This window comes from Olea europaea, chromosome 1 (assembly GCF_002742605.1).
Source record: "Olea europaea var. sylvestris chromosome 1, O_europaea_v1, whole genome shotgun sequence".
In the NCBI taxonomy this organism is placed as follows: Eukaryota; Viridiplantae; Streptophyta; class Magnoliopsida; order Lamiales; family Oleaceae; genus Olea; species Olea europaea.
In genome coordinates, this window is record NC_036237.1 from 31,456,676 (window position 1) to 31,472,728 (window position 16,053).

At 44.0% G+C, this 16,053-nt stretch overlaps 1 protein-coding gene across 1 annotated transcript; it reads left to right on the forward strand.

Moving 5' to 3' along the window:
* Positions 1-6,153: 6,153 nt before the first annotated feature.
* LOC111407412 lies at positions 6,154-8,902 on the forward strand. Its single transcript, XM_023036867.1, has 6 exons — positions 6,154-6,292; positions 6,467-6,564; positions 6,661-7,240; positions 7,432-7,605; positions 7,699-8,486; positions 8,768-8,902. Exons 1-6 carry the CDS (start codon positions 6,154-6,156, stop codon positions 8,900-8,902), a joined length of 1,914 nt encoding a protein of 637 aa, XP_022892635.1.
* The last annotated feature ends 7,151 nt before the right edge of the window (positions 8,903-16,053 follow it).

A 16,053-nucleotide genomic window follows, 5' to 3' on the forward strand; every position in this document is an offset into this window, starting at 1 on the left:
AGAGAGAGAGAGAGAGCGAACTCTCTTAGTAAGAAAACAATATTGGGCAATCTTGACCTTTGGTTTCCTCACATGTTTCCAGACCAAAATGGTTGGAAAAAGTAAATAATTAACCAGAAAGAAAAGAAAAGCCACAGCAATGAGGATGGCTTTTTAACTCAGGCATGTCGGTCCTTTGAGAAATTGAATTGTAAAGGCAAAACTGGTGAGGTAAAAAAACTACGGCAATTTTCATTAATCTCACTTAGGCAAATGAGGGAAACAAACATTTAAAATATATTAAGAAACATCAAGTATCCATTCCAAATATATTTCGAGGATTATTAAAGCATTGCTCCACCCCTTATAATGTTGGTAGCAATGAAAACACTAGCAAAGAATTATTTTCCAATGCAATTTCAACTTTTCTTCTCAATGCTGCCACAAGGTCTGTTTGAAATATTACGACCTGCTGGATTTCTCCTCTGTTTCCATATTTCCCTTTTCTAACTAGCATTAGTTACTGACGAGCATGCAGAAGACGTACCATCATAAGTTGCGAAATGATTAACGGAAAATGAGAAATAATACTGATAATTATTTGTTAGATAAACTAAATTTGGCACTTCTCTTCACAAATGGAGAATGTTCTCACCAAAGACATCAAAAAGGTATCGAATTGATGGGAATCGTAACATAGGCATGTACGATTCTAATATTAACACAACTGATTCAACCTTTTTCCCCTATGAATCACTTGCTAAAATAATGCCTAACAGAAACAGGCAATTTCCTTAAATTGTCGTTCTCTCCTGCTTCATCGGGACTATTTACTGGGTTTTACACTCAACAAATACTTCAAAATCTTATTAACCATTTCAAGAACACATCAATTGCTTTATATCAACCCTCGTCTCATTTCACAACCGCATTAAGTTAGAAGTCCCCATTCATCCTATCCATGTTGGTCATTTCACGCTGTGGCATTTATTGTACAGTTTGAGGTTATTTAAGATTCTTTAGCATGACATTGTCATCCTTAGTTTTGCTTTCATATAGAAATAGATGAAAGAGACCTCAAGCACCCTTTCCATATATAAACAGAAAATGTAGAGATAATCAGATTGAAAAAGAATCATCACCTATATATCCGCCATGGCCTCCAGTTCACCAGCCACAGTATGGTGAAAGAAGCAGAACCCAGAACAGAGAAAAGCGTCGCCGAAATTACACAAGCCAGCATCAACCCGTGCTCCTTCCCTTCCATTTCCTCCCCTATTCTCTCTCAACTATAAAGAGTACATAATCATTACTAATTTAAAAATAATAATAATAATAATAATAATAATAATAATAAATTGACCTCTGAACAAAAGGAACGCATAAAATGAAGTAAACCCAATTCAATTCCCCATTTCTACAGTTCAAAATTAAGTAAACCAAAGATTTGCAAGCTTGAGGAAAAACAAAGTGGGTATTCGCATAAGCATTAACCTACCTATATCAGTGAAAATTGGTTCATTACTTCCGAGATTTCAGCTAAGAAAGCTAGGATGGCCGAGCAAACTATATGGCCCCACCATAATCAAGTCAAAATAAGCTAGGATTTTGCTCTCTTCTGTGAGCTCAAGCCCAGCTCAAGAAGATACAAGAAAGATAAGATTTTTATGAATTCTATAATGGGTATCTTCGATGGTGTGAGTTTGTCAAGACAGTGTTTATTAAAACCCTACACATCAATGAGAGAGGGGAAACACGGTGTAGAAGAGTCAAGCGTGCGACTGTAAATAATAAAGTAACAGTCGAAAATTTTGTCCGAGAATAATAGTATTAGCAGGTGTTAGGATTGTAATGGACATTTTATTTGTCGTTTGATATCTTGACATGTCATGTCCAATTTCTTTAATGATTTCAAGATTAGTGTGGAAATTAATATAAGAAACTAATAATTTACAAGATATCTATTATAATTGCTTAGAATGTGTTGATGAATTTAATTAATTACCTTAAAATATGAATTTAATTAAACTCAATTTTCTAATGAAGAAATGTCAAAATTGGTAGTATCCCAACCATGACCAGCATCTTGAAAAATAAATAAATAGATAACAAAAATCAAGAATGAGACCATCTCTATATTTGTTTTCTGTTTTGTTTTAGTAAATAACAAAATACATCAATATAATGTATGGACGATAACATTCAGCTCCTATTTGAGCCACATTATTGTAAAAATGAAAATGAAAAATATAATAGTTATGAACCCCACACAAGAAATAAAAAATTAAATATGATTTGATGAAATGGATAACGGTCATATATTTCATTTTAATGAGAGAACAATGGGGTTTTAATAGGGCCACAATATTTTAAAATTATAAATTACATATACAACTTATATAAATGATAAATAAATTTTTAGATCAGTTTATTAATATGTCATTGTAAATGGTTCAAATAGTCACGATGACAATAGTTCCAAATATCAATTTATTTTCATTAGGGATTGGAACATGTCGGTGGTTTTTAACAACGTCACGACACTGTCGATGATAATAGTTGATAACCATCCTAATCATCAAGATATTATTATTACTATTATTATGGGTAATTAGTATATAATGTTCCTATCTTTTACTATTATTGTGCGAAACATTTGTATATTTTATTTTTTGATATTTTCGCCTTAATTATACATTTGATTGCGCAAACAGTCCTTCCATCCATTTTCTGTCAATTTCTCCATTAGTTTACCCAAAAAGGTTAATTTGATCAAATTTTGATTATTTTAAAAAGGAAAAATTATAACTTTATATATCTCCAATAAAATAAGGAAAATTCCATTTGTACATAATGTGGATGTCGAATGGTTTTCTCCTCTTACAATGTATAGCGGGCCCCATGTGAATTTAGAAATGCCAGCCCGTGATCCCCACTCCTGTTGTGAGTAGTATGTAAAAAATTTGGTAAAGAATTTGATACGTGTAACATTGTCCATAAAATAATCAAAAGAAAGAAAAAAGAGAGAGAGAATTAATCCTTCTCCTTCCCCATCCAACCCTAACACTCCACGAACACTTACCGTTACGCCTCGATACCGAAGTGCCATCTCACCACCGAGGCCGAGATCAAGTAGACCCTACGCAGCACCATTTACTCCGACCTGAAAACAACCCTCCCGAAACTTCTCCGAAGTGATATATTGATTCCTACTACTGATCTGCCGAAGCATCTCACCTCCGAGGTCGAGATCAAGTGGACCCAGGTTAGAAGATCCGCCGCCAATTTAAGATTTGTCCTGGACCTAAGGCTTAAATTGATTTGACGTCTCCATGAGGCTATTTGATGTGACTTATCAACTTATGTCAATTCAACTCGGGGGAAACAAAATGTCCGCCCACTCTACAAGCGCGGCCGATTGACGCCTATAAGCAGACGCTTCATACCGTCAGATGTACACACGCGTTCCACATCCAGCGGTTCATACCACCTATAAATACCCAAGGTTTGACAAGAGGCAAAGGAGAAAAATGAAAAATGAAACTCTCAATACATAGCATTCCATAACAAGTTTATATATTCTCCTCCCCCTTTATTGATTAATTTGTGTAGCCCCTGGGCACTGTTTCGACCACCCAAACCTGACTTGACCGTCGGATTGTATACGGCCGCCACCACCCCCGTCGGTTCCGGCCGTGTGCGCCTGACCGTTTGTTCATTTCGCAGGGAGGAATACGTGGAATAGCTATAAGTTGGTCACGTGGAGGAGCCATTTTTGGAGGTCAACAGTTTGGCGCCGTCTGTGGGAAACTCACTTCCCATTTGAAGTTTTGCCTTCCCCATCGGAGAAGACACCGGAAAATCGGCGACTAACCCTGAAAATGGGGCATTCTTGAAAAAAGAACAAAGTCGAATTACAATCCAAGTTCTTACTACCCTTGAAAAAAGAGATAGGATGAGCTACAGCCGTGAAGACAATCCCATGAGAGAGGCCTCTGAAGAAGAGGTACTCCATAACAATGTTACTCATCAGAGACCGCATCACCGACGTCGACGAGGCGAAAGAACAGCCATACTCACTGAAAGAATGGCCCAGATAGCTGCGGGTATGAGAGACATAGCAGCTCAGAATATGGCGATGCGGGAACTTCTCATGCAAGCCCAGGGACACCAGAGGCCCCAAGGATCTTATCCGGTACAGGAAATCCCTTTGTCTCACTCTCGAGGCCACATGAACCGGCACACAGAACGTCCTCTCGAAAGAGAGGGGAACACCAAAGCGACATCTTATGTGCAAGAGAGTCATCCATCAGAACCACTCTTGGGGGACAACTTTCCTCATGAACACGATGACCAGAGGTCAGTGAGCGTCTTCAACCGGATAGGGAACGATCCTAGCAACAGGGTCCGCCCGGCAAAAGGGTCGGTCCGGTCGAACCGCGAAGAAGAGCATGTTCCCCCTCCTCCTAGAAATAGGAGGGAGAGGAGAAACTTAGTCGATTGGGGGAGCCGGGGAGAAGCATCTCCTCCACCCCAAGACATCCAAGATGATGAAGGAACAGAGGGGCCCTGTCGATCTTATGAGGTTGACGACGACGACGATAACCTCCCTTTCTCAAGGGAAATTCGAAACTTCCAATGCCAACTAACTTCATGCCCCCTAAGATCCCCAAGTATGAGGGAAAAGGGGATCCGGAGAAGCACCTCACAAAGTATATGACACAAATGAGTTTTAGGGGAGCCTCACCTGCTCTAAAGTGCAGAGCCTTCCATTTAACACTAGGCGGAGCCACCGAGGTGTGGTATAGCAGGCTTCCTCCCCTAAGCATCAGAAGTTGGTCAGACTTGAAGAAAGCATTTTTGAACCAGTACCTCTCACGCAGGGAAGGAGAGGCGCCAATTCAACACCTGCAAGACATGAGGCAGGCCCCTGGAGAGACGCTGAAAAGCTATCTCACCAGGTTTACAGACGAAATTACTTACTGCGAGCAGATCACTGACAGGGAAGCCCTTTCAGCCCTGAAAGGTGGTGTCAACATGAACACTTTGTTTTGGAGGGACATGCGCAGCAAAAATCCCTCCACATACGACGAGCTGGTGGAGATGATGAGAGTGGAAATTGTTAATGAAGAAATGATTGATCATCGCAACCGTGTCGCGCAGGGACTCCCTCCCCCACAGAGGCAGGTAGGTCGAGGCCCCGCAGCGCACCTTCTTACTCAGCAATGGACCCAAGCAGGGCATACCATAGCTCCCACATCAGGACAGGCCCTAGCTTCCGCCACATGGAACGTAGTGCCGGTGTTGGCATATGATAACGCACCCGCTGAGGCAGGACCATCTGGAAGAACTGACAACAACAAGAAGAAGAAAAAGAGGCCAAATAGGCCCTTGGCAGGAGCAAGATTTTGTACTTTCCATCAACTATACGGGCATGACACCAGCGAGTGTCGTGATGCCAATCGGCGCCCTGATCGAAGCAACCCCCACAATTCCAGCAGAAACGAGCACCCCCACAGATCCACCTCCCCGAGGAGGGGAAGAAGAGTTCACCAGGAACAATCTCCTCGCAGAAGAGAATCGAGAAACCGAGGCCAATCCAGGCAAGGGAACCAAGCCCAATTCGCTGGAGGTCAGGTCATTAGGGAAATCGATACCATCATTGGGGGACCCCATGTCGGTGGCAATACTAGGAATGCCCAGAGAAATTATACAAGAGAAGCTAAGGATCCCCCGATGATCACCTACATTGTCGACGAATCGAAATCAGCAAACAAGATGGCCCCAATCACCTTCTCCCAGGAAGACTCAGAGGGAGTTCACCATCCCCATTGCGACGCTTTGGTTGTAAGAGCCGTAGTGGCTAGAAATGGATTGAAACGTATGCTCATTGACAATGGCAGTTCCGTGAACATATTGTTCGACTCCACTTTTGACAAAATTCAAATTGAACATGGGTTAATCCCCATGACCGACCCACTGTTCGGATTCACTGGGGACAGCATCATCCCACGAGGGCGGATCACCCTGCCTGTGGAAATGGGTTCGGCCCCCCTGGTCGCCCAGCATTTCATGGAATTTCTGGTGGTAGATCATAGGTCGGCTTATCATGGAGTATTGGGCAGACCCGCTCTAAAAGATCTTTGGGTTGTGACGTCCATTCACTATCTGTGCATGAAATTCCCAACTGAACATGGGATTGCAACAGTCCGGGGTGATCAGATGGGTTCCAGGGCATGCTACCTAAACTCGCTGCGTAAATCTGAGCCCCGAACTGTCAATGTAATCCTAGCCGAAGTACCCGCTGAAGTCGGTACGGACGTGGAAATGCTCGACGCCCCTGAACAAGGGCATACCTCTGAACAAGAGGAAGATGTCGTCATGGAAGAGGCCCCTGAACAAGGACACCCTCTTTATGAGTTAGACCCCCGAATAATCGATTATGAACCAAATGCGACCCCCATGGAAGAACTCGAAACTTTCCCAGTCAATCCAGAAGACCCCAATCAAGTCTTGCGCATAGGGAAGTCATTATCACCTGAAGCAAAAATTGAGATGATACGATTCTTGAAAGAAAACCTGGATGTCTTCGCATAGAAACATGAAGATATGGTGGGAATAGATCCTAGGATCAGTTGTCATCACCTTAACATCAACCCCTCCTATGCCCCCCATAGACAGAAGAGGCGTGCCTTGAACCCGGAATGGTACAAGGCGCTGAAAGACGAAGTAAGTAAACTTAGCCGCAGTGGTTTCATCAGAGAGGCCATATATCCGAGGTGGATATTCAACCCAGTTCTTGCGAAAAAGTCCAGCGGGAAGTGGAGGGTCTGTGTGGACTTCACAAACCTGAATAAGGCGTGTCCCAAGGACAGCTTCCCACTTCCAAGAATTGATCAACTGGTGGACTCCACTGCTGGGCATGAACTACTTAGTTTCATGGATGCGTACTCAGGGTACAACCAGATACCCATGTTCCGACCTGATGAGGAAGCTACATCATTCATTACGGACAGGGGGCTGTATTGCTACAAAGTTATGCCCTTCGGATTGAAAAATGCCGGGGCCACATACCAGAGATTAGTCAACATGATGTTTGCCGAACTCATTGGCAAAACCATGGAGGTCTACGTGGACGACATGTTGGTCAAAAGTCTCCAGGCGGCCGAACACGTGAGTCACATTGACCAAACTTTTCAGATACTCAAAAAGTATAACATGAAGCTGAACCCCATCAGGTGCACTTTCGGAGTGGCATCAGGCTAGTTCTTGGGATACATTGTAAATCAGAGAGGAATTGAGGCAAATCCGGCAAAGGTAGCGGCCTTACTAGAAATGAGGTCACCTCAGAAACCGAAGGAGGTCCAAAGTCTCAATGGCCGGATAGCCGCACTCAGCCGCTTCATCTCCAGAGCCACTGATAAAAGCTTACCTTTCTTCAATGTATTGAAGCAAGGAAGAGATTTCAATGGACTTCGGAGTGCCAAGAAGCCTTCGAGTCTCTGAAGAAACACCTCGGGGAAGCACCCCTCCTGTCGAAACCCCAGGCGGATGAATCTCTGTTGCTGTATCTAGCAGTTTCAGACGTGGCAGTCAGCGCGGTCCTAACCAGGGAAGAAAATGAGCGTCAATTGCCGGTGTATTGCATCAGCAAAGCACTTCTCCCAGCTGAAACACGCTACTCCGACATGGAAAAACTGGCACTCACACTTATCACAGCCTCAAGAAAGCTGAGGCCATATTTCCAAGCCCACTCAATACAAGTCCTCACCAATTTCCCTTTAAGGCAAGTGATGCAGAAAACGGACGCGTCGGGACGCCTGCTGAAATGGGCTATCGAGCTCAGCGAGTTCGATCTCACGTTCCGACCTAGACATGCTATCAAGGGCCAGGCCTTTGCCGATTTTATGGTCGAGTTTACCAAAACCCCAGAAATGGAGGCCATAATGGAACCGACCGAGCCCCCCACATGGAAATTGTTTGTAGATGGGTCTTCAGGAGAGGCTGGCGCGGGGGCAGGAATCGTGTTGGAGAGCCCGGAAGGCCATTTGCTAAATTATGTGATAAGATTCGGCTTCAGAGCCTCGAACAACGCGGCCGAATATGAGGCCCTTCTGGCAGGTCTAAGGCTCGCTAAGGAAATGCAGGTCAGGAAGCTCCTAGCAAGCAGTGATTCTCAGCTCGTAGTAAATCAGGTAAATGGGGATTTCGCAGCCAAAGATGGTAACATGCTTGCGTACTTGAAGCTGGTTCTGGACATAATTCCCCATTTCGAAAGTTTCGAACTAACTCAAGTCCCCCGTCTAGAAAATGCCCATGAAGATGCCCTCTCAAAGTTAGCCAGCAGCATGGACTTAGAGCTTCTAAACATCGTCCCCATTGAGCACTTATCGAAGCCCTGCACCTTCGAAGGCGAAGAGTTACTGTGGATAGAAGGCACCCCATTGTGGATGCAGCCCATAATCGCGTATCTGAAGGAACAAACACTGCCTGCTTCCAGAGGCGAAGCAAGAAAATTAAGAAGAAGGGCTGCACACTTCGTCCTTCAAGAAGACACCCTTTACAAGAGAGGCTTCGCTTCGCCCCTTCTTCGATGTGTGGGCGGCGAAGAGGCCACATACATACTCAGAGAGATACATGAAGGGATCTGCGGAAATCACTCCGGAGGGACGGCTCTGGCACACAAGGTTCTCCTCAAGGCTACTTCTGGCCAACCCTGAAAAGGGATGCTTGCCAATTTGTCCAGAAATGTGACAAGTGCCAACGTTTCTCTAACGTGCAAAAACAGCCTGCTCAGAGCCTCTCTGTAGTGACCAGCCCTTGGCCATTCGCCAAGTGGGGCATCGACTTCATTGGTTCACTCCCAAAAGGGAGGGAAAGCGCAACTTTCGCCATTGTCGCCATCGACTACTTCACTAAGTGAGTCGAGGCAGAACCCCTTACCCGAATCACCGAGGCCAATACTACGAAGTTCATTTGGAAAAACGTCATTTGTAGATTCGGCATCCCCCACTCCATTGTCTCTGATAATGGGCGGCAGTTCGACAATAGGAAAATGCGAGACTTATGCGACAAACTGGGCATAAAGAAGGACTTCCCGACTCCGCATCACCCCCAGGCAAATGGACAGGTTGAAGCAGTAAACAAGACTATCAAGCACACCCTGAAAAGGAAACTGGATGCCTCGAAAGGCGCCTGGGTTGACGAACTCCCCCACGTCCTCTGGGCCATCAGAACGACTTGCCGGACTGTAACCGGCGAATCCCCATTTTTCATGACCTACGGAGCCGAAGCAATGAGTCCGATCGAAGTTGGGGTCCCATCACATCGACGGATACATTTCAATGAGATCAACAACGACGAGGCACGAAAAAGTGAACTGCACCTCCTTGAGGAAAAGAGAGATACTTCCCAAATGACCTTGGCAAAATATCATCGCAAGATGACCCACTTTTACAACTCCAAGGTCAGAAACAGAACTCTCCGCGGGCGACCTCGTCCTCAAAAGAGTTTTCCAATCTTCAAAACCAACAGGGTCGGGAGTTTTCGGCCCGAACTGGGAAGGCCCTTACCGCATTCGAGGGGAATCCCGACCTGGTACCTACGAGATCGAAGATATGTCAGGAAGGATGCTACCTCACAAGTGGAATATCGAGCACTTGAGAAAATACTACCAGTGATAAGACTGTTCCGATCTAATCCTAAGGTGTCATAGCGAATCGGTTGTTCCGATCTGATCTCGGTTGTAAAGTTTCTTAAGTGATGGAATCGCCTTTGTAAAGGGTGGTGTAATTTATCTTAGTAATGAATTTCCAGTTCCAAACCATATCAGCTAGGGAATAGCTTCCTCAGTTCTTCGGAAAGTTCATTTGAGCGATCCGATCGTCAATTATTAGCTGATTACCAAGCGGTTCCTCATGTTTCCCCAATTGGTCTGACCTCAGATTATTAAGAAGTTGAAGTTAGGAATCACTTCCTGCTCACTTAAGTGTTTGGACTTATGTTTGCTTAAGCGGACTGGTTCACAATTGTTAATCGATCGTTGTCGCGAGGCAATTAGTCTAATGTTTGTCATTCATACAAGTATAAAACAAAAGGAATACAAAGAAGCAGAAGCCAAAAGACTTAACAAAAATTTTTCATTCCATTTCACAAAATTAAAGTACATTGGGGGCCGAAGCCATTACAAGATAAAAAGGAAACCCTAGTCTGTAGGAGGAATTTCAGCACTGGCCGCCTCCTGGGCCTCTGGAGCCTCCTCAATAACTTTATCAGGCCGACCCCCAGTTGGTCCCCCAAACTCTGCCTCCAGTTGAGAGATGTCCAGAGTAGGATGCACCTCCTTCAGTCGACCCAGTAGGCTTTGGGCACTCCACGAGGCCCAGAAGTTGGCAAAGTCGTTGTAAAGGGGATGGTCTTCGAAGTGGTCAATAAAATTCTGGACTGCCACCTCCCCCGCAGACTTCAATTCCTCCTTCAAAAAGGCGATCTCCTCTAACTGGGCCTCTGTCTGCTGCTTCAGCTCTACCTTTTCTCTGTTAGAGGCCTCCAGAGCATCGGTGGCGAGCTTGTGGTGCTCGTTAGCGTGGTCAAGTCACCGAGTCACAGCAGCCACTTGGCACTCCACTTCGTAGAGCTCTTTCTTCAACCGCTCCACCTCTGCTTGCGCAGTAGTAAGCTGGACCTCAGCAGCTTTCTTCCCCTCCTCTGCCTTGGTGGCTTTGGCCTGGGCCGCTCGCACAGCATCCCCATAATGCATCGCCTCCTCGAGGCGCTTGGCGAGGTCCTCCCTCTTGGAGTTTAGATCCTTCACCAAGCCCTCGAGCTGGATGCTTGTGCTTAGTGCCAGGGCTACGCAGGCGCTGTTCGCCGCCACCAAATCTTCGGCCGTGCAGGAGGCGGTGTGGTCCCTCCACTCTTCGGTCCAATATTTGCTGTGGACCACCGCCACAGCAGCTGTCTCTGGAGGAAGAGCCTCCAACACCTCCCTTACGGGCTCCTCTTGATTGGTGCCCAGGAAATCAACCTCTTTGGTGGAGCGGGCCTTTTTCTCCTCTGCTGCCCCGGAACTTGTTCAATGGGTACGGCAGCAAGGGGTGCTGTGTCCGGGGCAGCGACAGGCTCTGCTGGAGCGGGGCTTCTCTCCGAGAGGGCCGCCCCCGTGGGAATAGTTGTCTGCCTCAAAACTGCGGGTGGCCTCGCCACAGTTGGGCGTCTGGGAGGGACGGCACTTTTCTTGCCCTTCCTTCGAAGGTCAGCCTCCGGGTCCTCCCGAACCTACTCCTTCGTCGGAGGCTGGAGCCTCTTACTGGCCTCCACCAGCTCCTCCATTTACTTCTTATACGAAGAGGAGGAGGCCTTCAGTGCCCGTGCCTCAGCCATCATTTTCTGGATGGTCTTGAAGTCGGGACGTACTGGCAGCTTCTAGTTGAAGTCATCTGCAAATGAACAAATAAGGAATTAGTACAACTCTAGGGAGTTTGGAATAAAAAAGTATGGGCTTCGGTCCTATTACCTTGAGACGCCATTAAGTCGTGAGTGATGAAATGGATGTTCTTCCGGATCAGCCTGTGGTAGGACCTCTTTTTCTGAGGCAGCTGATAAATGACACAGATAGTGTCGAAGTCCTCTGTTGATAGCTCGCACCGAGGAAGAGAACCTACGAAAGGAAACATAACCGTTAGACACAAGTCGAACCGAAGAGAAAATAAAAGGAGCAACTACTATTCTCACTAAGTGTTGAAAACTTCGCCGGGACTGTAAGAGGCGCCAGGGGGTCCCCCTCCATTGTGTCCCATCGCCCCACTGCCCAGCACCATGAGCTCTTCCATTCCTTGATGGAGCTCGGCAGATCGATCACGAATGGAGTGTGGGAACCCCATGACGTAAGGTAGTACCAACCCCGGATCTTATCTCCTCCGGCAGTAACCTTGGGTATATAGAGGGTCTGGAAAACGAAAAGGGGCATCTCCACCCCTAATGACGCCTCTTTCCACAACATCCAGGAGCCCACCATCTGGCTCCAGGAGTTTGGATTGAGCTGCGTCGGGGCTAGCCCATAAGACCTAAGCATCAACCTAAAGAATGGGTGGATAGGCAGCCTAAGTCCGACCCTAAGGATCGCCTCACTAATGGCCACACAGCCCGGCCTTGGGTAACAGGCTCTCTCTTTCGACTCAGGGAGGATCAAGTCTACACTGTCTGGGATCCTATATTCTGTCCTAAGTCTACCCAGGTCGGCCTCTCTTAATTTTGATGGGTAGTCCGACGCCCCCAATGCACAGAAGTATCTGGGGGCTATCTGGTCATTTCCATATGTTCTACCCCCCATTATTGCCCCAGCTATTTTTGAGGAGGTCGCCACAATGGCTCGTCCACCCTCACTATTTCTAAGCCCCTTCCCAAACCAGAACTCCCTTCCGAGGCCATTTGTTAAGAAATTTTTTAAAGTCCAAATGGGTGCTGAAACTTACGGGTTTGGAAGTTTTTCCTAGCCGGAAATGGTGTAGGATCGTCGGAAGTATCGTTCTTTCTCGCCGGAGTTGCTTGCAAAACACCGGAAATCGCCGGAAATTTGAGAGCAAATTGTGATTTTAGTCTTGCAAAGGTAGAAAGTCTGAGAAAACCCCAAAGTCCTCCTTTTATAGGAAAAACAAGTCCAATCTCCACCGTTGAATTCAAATGCGATCAATCTAAGCCGTTCGTCGCATCCTCAATCCGGGCCGTTGAAATGAAACGCCAGATTTGATCTACGCCCAAGATGTCGCTGTGACCTTCACGCTAAATTGAAACGCGTCACCTCGATTACAACCAGCCGTCAATAATAATTACTAGCCGCAGCAGCCTTTTAGGAGAATGAGCATGGCACCCAACTGTCAACTTGGAAACACGCAACAGTTGTCAAATCATTGGACATTTGGGTCGCCTCGGATGAGCTCCTCCTCCAACTTTACAAAGCTTGGACGCACCTAGGGGTGTCAAAAAGGCTCGGGCGGCTCGTGGCTCGGCTCGGGAAAAGCCCAAGCCCGCCCGGCTCGTGGCTCGTAGGGATCGAGCCTAGGCTCGAGCCGAGCCTCAAAATAAGAGGCCGGCTCGTGTCACAGGCCAAAAATGGCCCGTGACAAAAATGCTCGGCCGGAGCAAATTAAAGAAAAAAATTTTAAAAAAATATTTTAACTGCTGCACGGCAGCAGGTCACAGGCAGCTATAGCTGCCTTTTTTCGTATTGGTACACTACAATGTTATCTTTTTGAAATTCAAATTTGAAAAATAATGCGGGTTTTTTTATCTATAAATACGAGATGATTTTTGAAGTTTTAAATCACTTTGCTATCGATTTTAATTCGCATTATTTCTATATCATAGATTCAGATTCAAGTTTCAATTTCTTCTTTCTCACTTCTCATATAACAATTAATATATTCAATTTCTTTCACTTTACAGTCTAATATTCAGTATTTTTTATTATACTAGTTATTATGGATTTTACAAGTGATGAAGTCAATCAGTTTGGCGGTAGTTCGAGTACTCCATCTAACTACGATGCATGTGAAAATGTTCCAATTAATTTGGAGGATATTGAAGAGGAAGAAGTTCAAGTACTCGAGACAAAAAGGTCAAAAAAAGAATCATCGGACTGTTGGCAACATATGACACGAAAAAAATTGGTGTTCAAGATGGAGTAGATATTTGGAAAGTATGTTGCAATTATTGTGGCAAAGAACTTAGTTGGAAGCCTGGCTCGAGCACAACGCATTTGAATAGACACGTATTGAGGAGTTGCAAAGCAAAACCAGCCGATCTCGACTCGAAACAAACCGAACTAGTGTTTGGAGGTTCTAATTCTACTCTTTCCACCTTTGTATGTTCACAGGAAAGATTTCGTGAAGGAATGACTGCATACGTGGCTGCAGCAGAGATGCCGCTTACGATGATAGACTCAATACACTTTACCCGACTCGTGCAGAAATATCTCCAACCGAGGTATTCTTCTTATTCTAGAAATACTCTTCGTTTGGATAGCATAAAATTATATAACAGAAGAAAACAAATTACTATTGAAGGTCTAAAAAGTTTTAATAGTGTTATATCGTTTACTTCTGATTTATGGACTGGTTGTAATAGAAAAGGTTATATTGCTGCTACGGCTCATTATATTGATCACCTGTGACTTCTACATAAAAGAATTATTGCATTCAGATGTGTAGAATTTCCCCATAATACCACTAATATATACATGGTTTTAAAATATATCATACAGGAATATGGTATACAAGATATGGTTCGAAGTTTTACTTTGAATAATGTTGCAGTGAACAAAGTTGTTATTGAAAGATTTATTGCTGATCTTAATCCCGTATTTGGAAATTTATTTTTTCATCAACGTTGCGTATGTCATATTATTAATTTGATTGTAAAAGCTGGATTAGAACATATAAGTTCACCTTTAGATAAAATTAAACAAGCAATAAATTTTATTACTGTGTCACCAGCAAGAAAACAAGCATTTAATAGTTTGTGTACAGAGTATGGATTACAGGAGAAATCATTTGCCACTGATGTAACACACAGGTGGAACTCTACATATCTTATGTTACATTCGTGTGAAAATTACGATAAAGTGATTTCACTATATTATAATAGTAGGCATACACTCGGACCCGAACATAATTTGGAAGATTGGGCATGGACTATTGCATTTTATGTGAAAAAAATTTTACAACCTTTTTTCGATGCTACAAAGGAATGTAGCGGTGTTTATAACCCTACATCTTCTCTTGTTTTACAACATTTTTTCTACATTTCACAAGCATTTCATAAAATAGAAATTTGCCACTTTTTGCTGATGTAGTCCGCTCTATGGAGTTAAAATTTTGTAAATACTAGGAAGAGTTGCCTTCTTTATTTCTTTTAGCTTCAGTAATGGACCCTCGACTTAATTTAACTGGCACAAAAACTACTGTAAAGGGGATATCAGATTTTTATCACACGTGCATATAGAATTTTTTTTATGTGAAATGTATAATTATTATGCTGAAAAGGAAGGTCAGCGTAGTTCTACTTTCCAAAGTTCTTTTTCAAGAAATATTTCAACAAATCCCGAAAATTTATGGAATTATTTAGATAGCAATACAAGTGCTCCTTAATTTAGTTCTAGTTCTAGCTCATCAACATCTAGAGCGATCAATATTGGTGGTACAAATTTTGAAATTCCTTCTGAGTTAGCTAGGTATATGTGCGTGGATGTTCGTAGCGTGTTGCAACCGCACGAATTACAAGAATTTAGTCTTTTAAATTGGTGGAGATGTAACGAAAGGCAATATCCAATTGTATCAAAAATTGAACGTGATCTACTAACACCTCCGATGTCTACGGTAGCATCGGAGGCTGCATTCAGTTTAGGTGGTCGAATTTTATCAAATGAACGATCAAGACTAAAAGAAGATATATTGGAGGCTTTGATATGTTTGAAGGATTGGGAATGTGCAGAATTACGTGTTCAAGAACATGTTGATAGTATAATGGCCGAAGAGTTGCAGCATATCCAAACATAGGATGTTGTAAGTTTTTAAATTAATTATTTTTCTTTAAAAAATGTATTTTTTAAATTTATTTGATTCAAAAAAATTGTACACGAAATATTTTATTCGTGTACAATTTTAACTCCGCCTACGATAACCCCCTTAACCCGAGGACTCTATGACCAACGTGATGAGCAGTCACGTTGAGTCTCCGTGAAGAATACCTCAAGGATATGCAAAAAGTGACCACATCACCGGTAAAGAAAGATTGATAAATTGGTGGTCTCTTCCCGGACGATGCAATTGGAGGTCTCGCCACAAGAAGGAACTCATCTCTCTGATTTGAATTAAAAAAATACAGCTCTCGTCCTCAACGAAGCAATTGTAAATCAACAAAAATCCATAGCCCAAACTTGGAATAAAAGCCACCAACAACCCACAATTGAGGGGATCGAGCAATGTAGGAAAATCGGACCAATATATTGTAGATTTTTTCTTCGAGGAAGTGGACTGTGCACAAATGGGTCACCTTAATTTGTGGTCTAGTCACCTG